The 15,065-nt window shown below is 46.1% G+C and overlaps 1 protein-coding gene across 1 annotated transcript; it reads right to left on the reverse strand.

Moving 5' to 3' along the window:
- Nucleotides 1-955: 955 nt before the first annotated feature.
- Nucleotides 956-14,151, reverse strand: LOC117492345 (nuclear body protein SP140-like protein). Its single transcript, XM_034142540.1, has 13 exons — nucleotides 14,072-14,151; nucleotides 13,662-13,861; nucleotides 12,539-12,713; nucleotides 11,786-12,001; nucleotides 11,563-11,667; nucleotides 10,491-10,607; nucleotides 10,255-10,391; nucleotides 9,790-9,858; nucleotides 9,574-9,704; nucleotides 8,926-9,040; nucleotides 8,768-8,839; nucleotides 7,788-7,931; nucleotides 956-1,642 (listed from the first exon to the last, which is right to left on the reverse strand). The coding sequence occupies exons 2-13, from the start codon at nucleotides 13,794-13,796 to the stop codon at nucleotides 1,544-1,546; spliced, it is 1,515 nt and encodes a 504-aa protein (XP_033998431.1). The 5' UTR covers nucleotides 13,797-13,861; nucleotides 14,072-14,151; the 3' UTR covers nucleotides 956-1,543.
- Nucleotides 14,152-15,065: the final 914 nt, after the last annotated feature.

The raw sequence follows: 15,065 nt of genomic DNA on the forward strand, positions 1-15,065 counted from the left end.
CAAGTATCTGTCTTCAGATTACGTGGAGGTTTTAGTCCGATGGGAAGCAGATTTTAAGCGACACCGAAGATAAACCAAAAATGTGGTGGAGCTGCAAACCGTGTAGTGTTGCTGGGACAGGACAGGAGCTATAACCGTTGGAAAATACATCACAGACAATGCAACAAACGTGGAGACAGAACAATCACTTCTGTGATAAATGCCCACTTATTAATAAACTTCTAACAACCATGGGAAACCTCCTCTCTACATATAAAGTGATATCCAAGCATGGGAAACAAAAGACAGCATTTACCTGTTTGCATCCAGCTAGCCAAGCCTTTTTTGTGTACCAGCTACTTGCGAAGCCTCGTGTATACGTTTTGTCTTTTTCACGAGATTGCTGCGATATATTCAAATCGGGTTGGTCCGGTCCAAGGTCTTTAAGCAACAATTTATCTGCCAAACTTCTCCTTTCGAAAGGATTGGAGATTAGCTCTTGAACAGAATTAGGCGGGGACCGAGGTCCGGAGACTCCACCTGCACACGAAGCCATCCTCATCAACTACTGCGTCAACCGGATACGAGTCACTGTCCAAACTACTCACAGACTGCACTGGGCGCTGACATTGGCGCCCGGTGACCGTCATCTTTGACGACGCTGATTGGCTGAAATTATATTTTCGCGGCATAGTTTACACGTTACAGACAGCAACAGTCAGCTGCTAGTGGCTGCTGCTGCACTGGTTGAAGGCTCCTCTCTTAGCGCCCAGACGAGAGAAGGTGCATGGGCAAGGCCAGGCAGGAAACATGTGACTTATCAGTAACTTTAGACATCGTAACACAATTTTAAACGAGATTTTATTGTAGATTATACATTTTACTGATACCAATTATATAATATTTACCTTGTTCATTAAAAATAAAAATAAAAATATATATTTTTTTTTAAACATATATATTTTTTTTTATTTTAATTTTTTTTTTTTTTTTTTTTTTTCAATATGGGAAGAGGTGGGGCGGCGCCCCTAGCGCCCCTATGGACCGGCCGCCACTGCTTAGGAAGTTGAAAACTTTAACCGGAAAAACTTTTGGACCTTTGACTGAAACGCAACATAAGGTTGGAGAATATACTAGTTGCATTACACAAGCAGATATATGGAGCCGACTCAAAAGGTCTGGCCATCTCACTTATTACATTAACCCCGGATTGTTATATACAAAGAGGCAACGCTGACTCAAGTGACATCACTTAAGGCAATTTCAAAAGGCTTTTACAACTTCTAACCTATCTGGAAGTACTGTTTATGACCTGTAAATCCGACATCTTTTGATGTACCTTCCACAGGTTTACACTTTGAAATTCAATGTAATTTAAAAAGTACGTTAGGTAAACTGGATAAGTTGTGTCTTAAATCAAGTAAAGTTCCATTGCCTTCTCTTGATTAGCAGCTTTTCTGTTTGGAATATATTATCCACATACAAGGGATATGTCGAAAACAGGGCTATTTACACATTTTGTAACCGTTTCCCAGTATCTACTGAGCTTAAAAAATGAAATCTGTCAGCCAACAGTTTGTTCAGAGATGTTGAACACACTATTAAATTCCTTGTCAAACAACTCCTTCAGTCTGTTTCCCAACGCAAGGTATCCAGCATTGCCCTGCAAAAAGAACACAACAGACCTTATCACTAAAATATGTCCTAAAAAATAAATCTTTACTTTGATATTTGACTGTTTTAAACCATTTAGTACCAGATGTGAACATGATGAAAACTCCCAACCCTGCAGTTCATGTAGAGCTTATGAAAGACACTGTTATATCTCTCACAGGCTCCGCCCTCTACTGGACTCTATGGGTACTACCTTATCCCGCGTGCATTCTCCCACTGAGACTTCTATAGACGTAGCCGGCCCAGGGCGGGCCTACCTGAATGCACGCGCATCACACCGTATAAAAGGAGGCCTCGCCTCCTGACTGCTATCCTTTTTCTCTTCAGCTAAGCGGAAGTGATTCCACAGAAGACGTAAGACGTATTGAAGTGAAAGTAATAGAGAGAGAGTATGGCTGGACCATAGGACCTGCCCGAATTGTCCGAACCTGATTTCAGGAGTCGATCCGCACCCCCTCTGCTTCACGTGTTTGGGGCCCGACCACGCGATGAACGGTATGGGCTCGACGCCGGCGTGCTCGGCCTGCCAGGCGATCCCGCGGCGCACGAGGAGCATCGTGGGCAGCACTTCTTGGAGAAGATTGCCCCGCAGGAGGAGTCGGAGGAGCTGGATCTCGACGTCGTGGACATGGGCGATTCGGGAAGCGAGGTGACATCGTTCCGGTTCTCCCTGCCGTGGGGCCAGACGGCCCCGGTTCCGATGATCGACGACGAGGACGCCTCGCTATCCGGAGGTCCAACTCTCAGCTCTGCGCAGATGGATTTCCCAGCGGTGATGACTCTGGCGGCTCCCCCCACCACTGCCACCGAGGCCTGTAAACCGCCTGAGATCGGGGGTTTATGGCCCGGTGCATCCGGCGCAGCCGACCTTCGTCTCGCCCCAGCTGCCAGAGGTATGGCGGTGTGTGGAGGCGACATGGCAGCAGCCATTTAAAACGAAGGCCTCGATAATCTTGGCGTGTTGGCGTCGTCCTGATCACCCTCAGGCAGACGCCCCCGCCCTCCCGTCTCAGGACGAGAGCGATTATTCGGACCACGCTGTTAGTCAGATGAGTAATCTGATTTATGGCGTGGCCACCGCAGCAGGGCGGATGATTTCCCTGGCCACAGTGGCGTCTCGTCACGTGTGGCCAGGGCTCACGGCCCTATCTAAAGGAGTCCAGCTTAGCCGCATGCTATCGCTGGCTCCTCATCAGGCTCCGCTACGTGCCCCCCTCGCATGCCATGCAGAGGAGGGAGCGTAGTACGACAGTGAAGCGGAGGGAGAGGCGCCGGCACGGGGGTCCCGTAGCTGCAGCGCCCTCCACCTCTACGGCCCACCCCGTGGCACCGGCATACCGGCAATCACGGGGAGGGGCTGCCCAACCGAGGCAGGCTCCGCAACAGCAGAGCACCCGGGTGGGGAACTCTATCTTCGCGGAGTTATCTGTCTATTTAATGCCCAGATCCCTGTCAAAACTTTTAAAATAAAGATGGTGTTGATCTGTATCCAAGTCTGAGTGTCCTTTGTTTCCACAATACACTTGCACATGTTGATGACTGTACAAATTCCCCATTCGCCGCCCCAGCTATAGCTCCCGTTAGGGAGGAGGCTAGTGGGAGTGCGCAGATGAGAGTGATAAACCGCAGGCAGCACTGTTATAGTGCGGTGCGGGTACAGGGACATTTTGGCCGACGTTTTTCTGTTAGAAAACATTCTATGTCTGAAGCTAAGACTCCAAATAATGCTGCTTACTATAGTGATAGGGGCTGCATTATAGCAACGCCCGCACTTGTAAAGAGGCGCGTGGCGGTGCGTTCAGGGGTCTTAGTAAAACACACTACGCCTGTAAGAACTCCGGTTAAATGCTGTTTTCCGTAGTGAGGGAAAATAGCATTATGACGGCCCCCCCTCGAGAGCGGGCCACGGTGCGTTCATGGACAGAAGAAGCTCCGATTAATGCCTCTTTCTCTCTAAGAGGAAGCAGCATTATGGCGGAGCGCGCGCTCTCACGGGAGCGTGCCGTGGTGCGTTCAGTTACCTCAGTGGAAAATCTGCCGTTTTTTTCTCTGAGTGGAAACTGCATTATAGCAACGCCCGCACTCGTAAAGAGGCGCGTGGCGGTGCGTTCAGGGGCCTTAGTAAAACACACTACGCCTGTAAAGCTCCGGTTAATACTGTTTTCCATAGTGAGGAAAATAGCATTACGAGGGAGCGTGCGCTCACACGTGAGCGTACGGCGGTGCGTTCAGGGTCCTCAATAAATAATCGGCCCTTTCTGCTTCGACCCCCCACGGGCGAATCTCCCCTTTACGGGGAGTTTTGCGGCGGAGCGGGTCGTCAGAGAGTATCACAGCTTTATAGCTGCGGCTTGCCCATTAACACAATGTTATGGGGAATGGAAACTCAGCTGTGTACTGACAAGGTGGATGGACAGGACGCTGAAACGGGGCTATTCACTCCAGTTTTGCAGCATCCCACCCCCTGTTATGGGCATGCGAGAGGTAAATCTGTCTTCCCAGGAGGAGATGGGTTTCCTCTCAGCAGAGATTCAGGCTCTGGTGCAGAAACAGGCTGTGTCTGTTGTGCAGCCTCAGCACAGAGAGAAGGGTCTTTATTCCATGTATTTCCTGGTTCTCAAGAAAACATGGGAATTCAGACCTATTCTAGATCTCCGATGCCTGAATCGTCATATTTCCAGCAGGAAATTCCGCATGTTAACTGTGAAACAGTTACTAGGGCTTGTGCAGCCAGGCGATTGGTTCACCACCATCGACCTGAAAGACGCGTACTTTCATGTGGAAATTGTTCCAGAGCACAGAAAGTATTTGCGTTTTGCCTTCCAGGGAATAGCCTACGAGTACAACAGGCTGCCGTTCGGTTATTCCCTATCCCCACGCACATTCAGCAAATGTGTGGCCACAGCGCTTCAACCGCTGCGCGCACACGGCATGAGAGTTTTCTTTTACATAGACGACCTCATAGTCATGGCTGGGTCCCGGGAACAGGCAATGTTTTGCACAGCACAGTTGATCACACACCTAACCAAATTAGGTTTTGCGATCAATTGGAAAAAGAGCACCCCCATACCTCGCCAACAGGCGTTGTATTTGGGTGTGGTGCTCGATGCAGACGCGCTGCGTGCCACCCTGTCAGAGAGCAGACGTGCGTCCCTTCTCAGGGCGGTGCACAGGCTGCGACAGGGGGCGACAGTGACAGCTTTAACTGTCATGCAGACTCTGGGTCTCATGGCGGCTGCTCACATGGTGGTCCCGCTGGGGTTACTACATATGCGCCGCCTGCAGAGGTGGTTCCCCAGCCTGCGTTTGGAGGCACAAACGACGGCTGGTGACCATTCCTCCCCCCCCTCAGTGGGGGCAACCTCCGGTTTTGGGGGTCTCCGGACCACCTCCGGAGGGGGTCTCCACTGGGACGGGTGACCTCCTACATCACAGTGTTCACGGACGCGTCCGGAACAGGATGGGGAGGGACCTGCCTGAAGAGAGCTATAGGTGGGCGCTGGGCTCTGACAGAGTTTCGATACAGCAACCTCCTAGAGCTACGGGCAGTAGTGTTAGTCCTCCGACATTTCATGCCCCTAATTCAGGGGAGACATGTAATGGTCAGGTGCGACAACAGCACCACAGTGGCTTATATCAACAGGCAGGGCGGAGTCCGCTCCGCCTCCTTGTTGACCACAGCGGAGGAGCTGTGGTTATGGGCCTCAGAGGTGGTGTTATCTCTGAGAGCCCTCCATGTCCCGGGACTGGAGAACAGAGGGGCCGACCTCAGGTCGAGGGGCGGCCCCCTGCCAGGCAAGTGCTTCACCCGGAGGTGGTGAAGCAGATCTGGGCCCAGTTCGGGAGAGCAGAAGTGGACCTGTTCGCCAGCCGGCGCAACAGCCACTGTGCCCTGTGGTTCTCCATGGCCCTGAGCGACGACCCGCCCTTGGGGGTGGACGCGTTTGCACGCGAGCCATGGCCAAGGAAGCTGCTATACGCCTTTCCACCGCTGCGTCTCATTCTCTCCTTGGGAGAGTGAGGCGAGAACGTCTGGCAGTCATTCTGGTAGCACCGAATCGCGTCGGGGCTCCGTGGTACTCAGAAATGACACAGATGAAGGTGGGCCAGCCCTGGGCGATCCCCCAGTTCTGGGGGGGGCGACGTCTCAAGGGGCAGGTGCAATCGGGGCGTTACCCACTCTGAGCCGTCCTCTTCAGGCTTGGCTCCTGAGAGGGACAGGCTGAGACAGGGTGGATTGTCTGACAGCGTTATTCAGTCTATCCAGGCAGCTAGAGCAGAATCCACCACAGCCTGTTACAGGCCAAAGTGGCTGAGATTCCAGCATTGGTGTGGGAATAGAGCCCCTATCTTGTGAGTTGGGCTCTATTTTATCCTTCTTACACTTACTGGTGGACAGAGGGCTGGCGCATTTCACAGTGAAAGTGTATGCAGCAGCCATCTCGTCCTGTCGTGAGGGTTTTTGGTGGCAGGTCAGCCTTTAATCAACCACTGATGTCGCGGTTTTTACAGGGGGTTAGGAGACTGCGCCCTGTAGTGCACGTCTCCACCCCGCAGTGGGACCTGCCCCTAGTGCTCGAGGCTCTGGCCTCGGGACCATTGAGCCTTTGGAGCTCTCCCCTCTGAAAGCATTGTCGTGGAAAACAGCTTTGCTTCTTGCCTTAACGTCAGCCAAAAGAGTGTCCGAGTTAACTGCTCTGTCGGTGCACCCGAGTTGTTTACTAGTTCGGGGTGGCCGGAGCGGCGCAACACTTAGACCGAACCCCTCCTTTGTGTCTAAAGACCTAAGGAGTGCGTTCAGGTCGAGGGCTATTCAGTAGGGGGTTTTAGTCTCCCCCTCCATGGGGGGCCAGGGAGGCTAAACTGCACCTCCTCTGCCCGGTGCGTGCGCTAGCATGTTATGTGGAGCTCACGGCTGCCCTTAGACGCACCGAACAGCTGTTCGTGTGCTTCGGGGGCGGGGTGATCGGGAAAGCTCTGTCCAAGAAACGCCTGGCAGGCTGGCTCTGCGAGTGCATTGCACATGCCTACGGTCAGGCAGGGAGAGCCTGCCCCACGGGGATTCGTGCGCACTCCACACGGGCTGTAGCTGTGTCAACAGCCTTGTTCAACAGTGTGGAGGGTTTATGCACAGCGGCGTCTTGGTCGACGCCAGGCCCCTTTATAAGGTTTTATCTCTTGGACATGTCTGGCTCTTTCTCCTCGTCTGTGCTTGCTGGGGAAACACAGAATTTGTAGGGGAGGGGGGGGTTGTGGGTCAGTTGGCATCTGACCCCCTCCCCGGACGTGAAGCGCCTTCACCTTTCCTGGGCCCTCTGAGGGTCCCGGGATAGGCAAGAGGCGCGCTGGCCCGTTACGGGCGGAGGGGCTGCCCCCCTCCTGCCGAGAGGCAGGGGGAGGATAGCCCCCCCACATTTTTTGTCCTCTCACATTCTGCATGGGGTCAGTGCTTGAGTGTGAGGCATGGGCGCTGGCGCTCTCCCTGTTATCCTTAGGGATTCAGGAAGGCAGGTGCGTAGTAAGCCCATACGGGGCCGAGGGGGCTCTCCCCATCCGTCTAGGGGCGGAGGGGGGGGGGGGTCCCCCGGCACTGTTTTTTGAGCACACTTTCTGCGAGGCAAGCGCAGCAGGGTGTGCTCTGTCAGCCGCAGCCCAGATTTCTCCTCGGTCACAACCGGGTTAAAGGAGAGGGGGGGGCAGCAGCTGCTGACCAGAAAAGCCGGTCAGGGGCAGTAGGGTGGATTGGTGTTGGACGACAGTGCGCGTATACATCAGGGCTCCACCCACTGTACCCATAGAGTCCAGTAGAGGGCGGAGCCTGTGAGAGATATAACGCCGGGTTACGTATTGTAACCCTTGTTATATAAACACAGGCGGAGCCCTCTACTCAGGGCACTGTCTGTCCTGTTCCGCTCGCTGAAGAGAGGTATAGGATAGCAGTCAGGAGGCGAGGCCTCCTTTTATACGGTGTGACGTGCGCGCATTCAGGTAGGCCCGCCCTGGGCCGGCTACGTCTATAGAAGTCTCAGTGGGAGAATGCACGCGGGATAAGGTAGTACCCATAGAGTCCAGTAGAGGGCTCTGCCCTGTGTTTATATAACAAGGGTTACAATACGTAACCCGGCGTTTCTTACTTGGTTGTATGAAGCACAGTTGGAGAAAATGAGCTGGACGTCGGACACAAACTCTCCGACAGTCTGGTAGAGTTTCTTCTGGAGTTTGCCGGCTACATTGTTCAGCCACATTGGCGTTTTAATCACAGAGGAGTATCGTTCCAACTGTGGGCGGAAAGCAGTAATTAATTAAAAAGGGCCTATTATGCTTTTTGGGGTTTTCCATTACCTGTAGTGTGTTATACAGGTTTTTGTGCATGTGCATGGTCTGCAAAGGCTAAAATCCCAAAGTTCCTCTCCCACACACTCCCCTCCGACTGAAAAGCCTCCATTGGACTCCTTTGTTTACTTCCGTAGCGCTCCTATTGGCTGGTGCTAACATATTAGTATTTTGTGTCTCTGCTGGGACATGTCTCCATGCTTTAATGTTCAAAAAGCTCTTTATTTTTCTCATACTGCCTGTGCTGCAGCACCTCTTTTCACCCTCTGTCTGAAACCAGAGCCCAGTCTGCTCTGATTGGTTAGCTGGCCGACTCTGTTGTGATTGTTCAACCACTTAGACATGTCCCGCCCCCTTAGCCTATCATGTACAATGTGTTGGAACACTAGCTAATAGAACCGCTGTTACATAGTGATGTCACTGTGTTATGGAAGTAAACAAAGGAGGCACTTCAGGCAGAGATAGGCTAACAGGTGGGACACGACAAAGTGCTGCAGCACAGGCAGTATGAGAAAAATAAAGACCTCTTTGAACATTAAAGCATGGAAACATGTCACAGTAGAGAAACTAAATACAAATATGAACCTGAACATGAACAGAATAAGTCCTCTTTAAACAGTCTGCGAAAAACACATTTATCTTATCTCAGATTCACAAAACACCAGAAGATAGTCCTCCAAGAACCAGATAATGAAGCACACATTATATGCTTTAAATTAAATCATTGGCATTATTTGTCATTAATAGGAGCAATATTGGAATTGCAATAAAAAACACTTACACCACATGGGTTAGAAGCAAATATTTGATCCTTATCAGCACTGCGCAGACACAGAAGGAGGTATTGGCAATGCTGTTGATGTAAGAAAAGGGAGGGATGAGATTAACGGTAAACAAGACACGACGATGAAAAGAGAGATTGAGTCGCAGTGTGCTCACCAGCAGTCTTTGTGATATTGTGCGAGACAAGGCTGCTTCTCTTTCCGACTCCTTGGGGTAAAGGTTTTCATTGGCCTTGTATACACAGAACGTACACATCCATTGGCTTCCATCGCTGCTCACATTGACACACAAACATAATAAAGGTATAAATGTTGGGTCGGACAATTAGCAATCTTCAACAGTATATAACATCGATCCCTCTTTAAATAAGTGAAACCACGTGACATAACACTTGCGTAGGTCATTTATAAGCTGATTTATAAAGTTAAACAATTAGTTTAACATGTAATAAAGCAGGGTCTCCGTCAAGGCAGCGATGCTTTTACCAAAATAAAGTAGATTAGGTGACTTGCATTACAATACAATGTATTGTAATGAATTAAGTAGTATTCTGCAGTTGAAGTTGAATCTACATTTTTTTTATGGATGTCAGTTTTCGAGGCCAAAGCAAGTCACATTGCTATCATTTAGATACATCCATGAGTTTATACTGGTGGAAAAATAATGTCTCTCGAACTACTTGGTAGGTGTCCTTTATAAGAAAATAATGAACAACCTGCAGCCAATCAGAATCAAGTATTAATCCAGATTTAAGGGGAACAAAATGAATCGTGGTTTTTTCTTTTGTTTTGATTCAAAGCTCACCCTATGATGTTGTCCTCTACATGAGGAAGGTGGCATTTCTGATGGAAGGAGCGAGGGCATTTATCACACATCACAAACTCGTCTTCTTCAGTTTTACAGATGAAACACTCGTCATCGTTTTTCTCATCATCCTGCCAAGACAGAAATGTAAACATCTCAGTAGGATTACACTACAGAAGGTTCTTGTTTATGAAACTGACTGATTAACAAACTTACCAGATCCTTACTTTGCGGTTTGCACAGTTTACAATCACACTGCACTTCGTGGATCATCAAGATATTGGCCTGAAAATAAACAGTGTCTATGTTTTACATAGTTAACAACGTTCAGGCTTGAATAGTCCTTCGGTCTCTCAAAAGCTCATTACCTCCCTGGTTACAGGTACATTTTTGTAACTGAAGATTTGCTCTGAAAATTATTAAACATCGCTGTTTTCACAACAGAGCCAGACAGCTAACCAATCAGAGCAGACTGGGTTCTGGTTTCAGACAGAGGGTGAAAAAAGGTGCTGCAGCACAGGCAGAAGGGGAAAAATAAAGAGCTTTTTGAACATTAAAGCATGGAGACATGTCCCAGTAGAGGAACAAAATACAAATATAACCTAAAAAAGAGCATAATGAGGCCCCTTTAAAGATTCCTATCAAAATGCATCTCACAAGAATACACAGTTACATGTTTACCTTTATGTGATCACCGAGTGCTTTCCCTTCACACTCAATGTCTTTCTTCCAGGACAAATATGTTGGACATGCCTCCTGCATGAACTGCATTGGGGTCATCCATTTGGTCTCAGTACGAATACTCTTCCCTAAGATCTCTGGCAAGGAGACACATTACACTAGATTCAGCTGGTCAGTAAAAACTGTATTATTTCAATGCACATATTAAGCTTTTATGTTCAGTCAGATATAGCTACCTGTTGCAAATCGTTTTTCGTGTAAGTCCCCCGCTAAAGGTCCACATGTGACTTTGAACACCTTCCTGCCACTGTCATGGCTGGCGTCTGTCTGTTCCTCTCTCTCTCCTTCTTCATCTGTAATGGACAACATGATTATCCTAATGCTATGATACTGGGATTGGGTCAAGCAGCAGTCTATGCAAGAGTGCCAAAAACTGCATTTCTTCAAATGGCCACTTGAGGCTCTAAAAGGGAGGTTTAAATAGCTAACATTTCAGCAAAAGTTCTTCTACATTCTTCTACAAAAAAAGGTTCAGTCTCAAATTTTCAGTGAGTGAAATTTCTAGTGTTATCCTATTTATATGTTGGCACTTATTAGCAGGTAATCAATGTCTGCACTTACGTTACCTGGCCTGTTAGATTAGCTCGTTGATGTACAAGTCACTGTAAAGCAGGGGTGGGGAACCTCCGGCCCCCGGGCCGTATACGGGCCGCGAGACCATTTGGTACGGCCATCGAGGTAATTTATAAACACACGCAATTATAAATCTAGACCGCACTGTTGTGATTGGTCAAATGCTTAGAGATGGCCCGCCCCTTAGGCTATCACTTACAATGTAATGGAGCGCAAACAATTGGAGCATGAATGATACAGAGTGCTGTCACTATGTTACGGAAGAACACAAAAAAAGTCCAACAAACAAAAATGTTGCAGCAATGGTTACATTTGGACATTGTTAATGGTCTCACACACATAGTACAGTGTCTTGAAAATCATATCAGTTTGCACTGCAGGAGAACATTTGCTCATAGCAAAATCTGGAATAAATCTCCCCTTTTCTTTTGAGAATATGTTATCACACATATTACTTGCTTAATAAAGTCTGATACAAATTTGATGAACAATATATGTCACTATCTTTCTCCGGTCAGAATAAGATTGGAGAAGTTTCACTATATATCAGAAATTACATTGTGATTAATGATCTCTAAATCTGGTCCTAATTTACTTGATTTCCATATTGGAGTAGACAATGATGATACTTTTTTTTTCATGATCCCATACTTCAGTTATTTATATTCTGCTCACCATTAGCCAGTCTTCTTCTGCTGAGCATCCCCTTCTTCTCTCCACAGGTCACCGGCAGCTGGGACTTGTAGAGGTTGTTCTTCTCTCCCTTCTTCAGGGGAGAGGCTGGAAAATAAAAAGAAAGAAAGAAAGAATTTACTTTACAAGTTACTTTTCAGCAGGGGAACTTTGAGTAATATACAGTCATGTTTACAAATGGAAGCAGAAGTGGGAGGTGACTTACAGAAGTGTATTTTCTCCCGAGTCACCCGAGATGACGTACCTGGCTGCTCCTCCTCTTCGTCGCACACGTCCCTATTTTTCAGTTTTCTCTTCTTTTTAACAGAGCTCTCTTGCTTTTCCGCTTCCTCCTCATCTTCTGAAACATCCTTCCTTTTCCCTTTATCTGCCTCCTCTGTTTCCGACCTCTCAAGAGGAGGTATGTCGGATTGGAAAGTCCCTGCAATTTCAATTAACCGCCATTGATATAGTTAATAACGGAACTATTCCTTCCTAACTTTATTGTCATAGTGTGGCCTCAGCAAATGTCGCCAATAATGATGTCAACTTATAACTACGTATTTATTTGTTTAGCTAACTATTTGAACAATGGTGTATTTATTGTTCTAGCTATCAATTTCAACAATAGTTTAATCCATGGTCATTACTTTGACCATGGTTTATGCAGAACTATTTTACGTTTTGACTATCAATGGCCAACTATTTCAACTTGTTTTTTCATTACTTTATAAGAAAATTGCGTGTATCCATATTTTTCAAGTCAGTCAATTCACTTTCAGCTTACCGGTTAAACAGGTATGCTAGTTCGCTAACCCTATCAATCCTAAAATATAGTAAACAGTGTTATTAGGTGTTAGTGTTGAGCCACAAAGTGAGATCAGTGATTCCGATTTAAATTTCCAAAGAGAACAGGAACATGGTGAACAGAATCTTAATCATTAACACACTAATGACCAAAATAAAGACTTCGTCTGACCGTTCATGAGGTCGTTTCTCAGCCGTCGCAGGGTGGGGTACTCGTTCAAGATGGTCTCCTTGAAGACACAGCTCCAGAACACTTTGATGTCCTGTGGTTGCTTCCTCTCCAACAGGTCCAGAAACTCGTAGAGACCGTTCCTTATGTTTTTAATACTCTGCATGCGACTCACCTTCTACAGACACACAAACAAAAGGAGAAAATAAGGGGTTTAATAACTGCACAACAGCCTTAGAGCACAGATGCAGATTGAGCCAAAACACATTTTTGTTTAATCATTTTCAGCATCCAAAGAGCCTAGATTGAGGTCAACAAAATCACAACCTAGAGATTTTTTTACGTGTATATTACAAAAGTTGTGAAACCTGAAATATAAACCAAAAATAAACTGAACTTGTTTTACAACACCAGGATATATTTCTTGGTCATCTGATCACAATGTTAGCTTTGACACTTCCATTAAAGCAGGGGTTGGGGTTATTTGAAAATATGTATACCTATGTATGCTAACATTCATTTAATCTATCCAATGGTTGACAGATAAAGTTGAAATGCTTCCATTCAATTTGGGTTAAATAGATGTTAAAATAATTTAACCTGATTGACACTGACAGATCATTCATACTGCTGATCACTGTCATGGTTTAATTGATATAAAATGTCTGTTCAACAAACGTCTCAAAATGCACATATTAGGGGACAACAAAGAGTTTTGGGGTAGAGGGGGGCATGAAAACGCCCATTAGAAACTCAATTTAATTTAAGGAAGTAGAAAATAACCAAACCATATTCAAAATCCATTTGCAAAGTCGGCAGTAAACAGCCGAAATATAGGCCTACATCATTTTTAAATAAAGTCATTGTTATAAATATTGTTCATTTATGTTGTTTGTAAAGTGTAGACTTTGAGTGTGGGCGCAATCTGAGTCAAAAAGTAGTGGAATTAGATATTGAGACCAGCTACAAGTGGCGACGAACTGCAGTTTTGGCGCTTTTTTTTCACATGCCTCAGCACAGGACGTTTCAAAATGTTTGTGCAGAAATGAGTAGCAGGCATTTCATTCAAACAGGAAGTGTGTATGAAGAAGGTAATAACAACAGCGTTTCCACTCCAGCCCCTCACCTGGTATCTGTCCTCCAGCAGCAGGTCGTAGTCCCGGAGCTGTCGCAGAAAGGTTTGCGGGTTCTCCATGCAGGACATTTCCGTTTTACTTCGCCGGAAAAAGCGCAGGAGCTCATTATCCCCCAGCCGTTCCATCAGATACAGTCACTGCCACAAAACACCCAGAGACACCGCGTCTGCTCCACATCCAAACTATGGCACTAAAGTAAACAAAGTGATTTAGAAAGTCTCCCTCGGTTGTTTACCATGCATTAGGCCTAATTCCCTGCGCGTAAACTGTCCCGATTCATATGATTTGGACACTGGCCCTTTCAAATGCGCATAAGAAACTTCCCCGTGGACTACTGGGTTGGTGGTTTGAAATCAAAACAAGTAGAGATTTAGAAGCATTCATTCGTGGAGTTTCTTACCTGTATCTTCCCACAAATGTGTCCTCAGTTCCTCCTTCAGCGAATAGTATATTCCTGCAATACCTCCCTTCTCTTTGGGTGACGTTTGGAAAGCGAAACTATTTACTTTTTGACAGATAAATTAACTACTGGTCCCTGTCTGCAGAGGGTATCATCCACTTAAAAGAGACTTCCTGAATTGTTATTTATTTAAATGAAAGAATAGCCTACTATTTATTTTAGTTGTCAGTTAGTGAGAAAAATAACAGTTTTATTTTAAATTATGCTACTATTCAAACTTAATTTGACAGTATACGCCATTTATTTTACTGCATATTATCTCTGTTCTATTTTATATGTATATATTTTTCTTATTCCTTAAACGAACTTGCACCATTTTGTCTATTGCACAATTTTATGTCATTTACTTTTATGTAAAGTATATTGTTTGTTGCATTGTTGGAGAGGCCTGAGATTTTCATTGCCAAAACCACAGTGTGTAGCTACTGTGCATACAATAAATACAGCTTTTGAATCCTTTGACTATATTCTTTTAGGGGAAAATGCTTATAAATATGTAAAATATTACATTTATTATGTTGCTCTTTTCTTATCTCGATTTAAGTTATACTGAAGAACTTTAAATACAAGTCTTACATTCACCAGTGTTCAGTACTCTAGTGAGGATTCACTGTTTTTATGTTTTGTTTATCAGACTCTTCAGCTTTCTTGTCCAGTTTTCTTATAAAAGTAATCAAATATAATAACATTTGTAGGAAGAAGTATTTAGAAAAGTGTCATTGCCTTTTACATTTTTCCACAGTGTAACTTGAACACTTTCACTTTTTACAGTTTGAAACTAACCTTCCCAACAGTGAGTAATTGTAAAATAACTATAGTGAACATTTGGCTTTCCTCTCACCAGCTTTGACTCTAAAGCCACGACTTTGACATGGCATTTCCACAGAGATTTAACAAATATATTCCAATTACTTGTATATAGACTCTACGATTT

The sequence above is a fragment of the Trematomus bernacchii genome, unplaced genomic scaffold (genome assembly GCF_902827165.1).
Source record: "Trematomus bernacchii unplaced genomic scaffold, fTreBer1.1, whole genome shotgun sequence".
Classification (NCBI taxonomy): domain Eukaryota; kingdom Metazoa; phylum Chordata; class Actinopteri; order Perciformes; family Nototheniidae; genus Trematomus; species Trematomus bernacchii.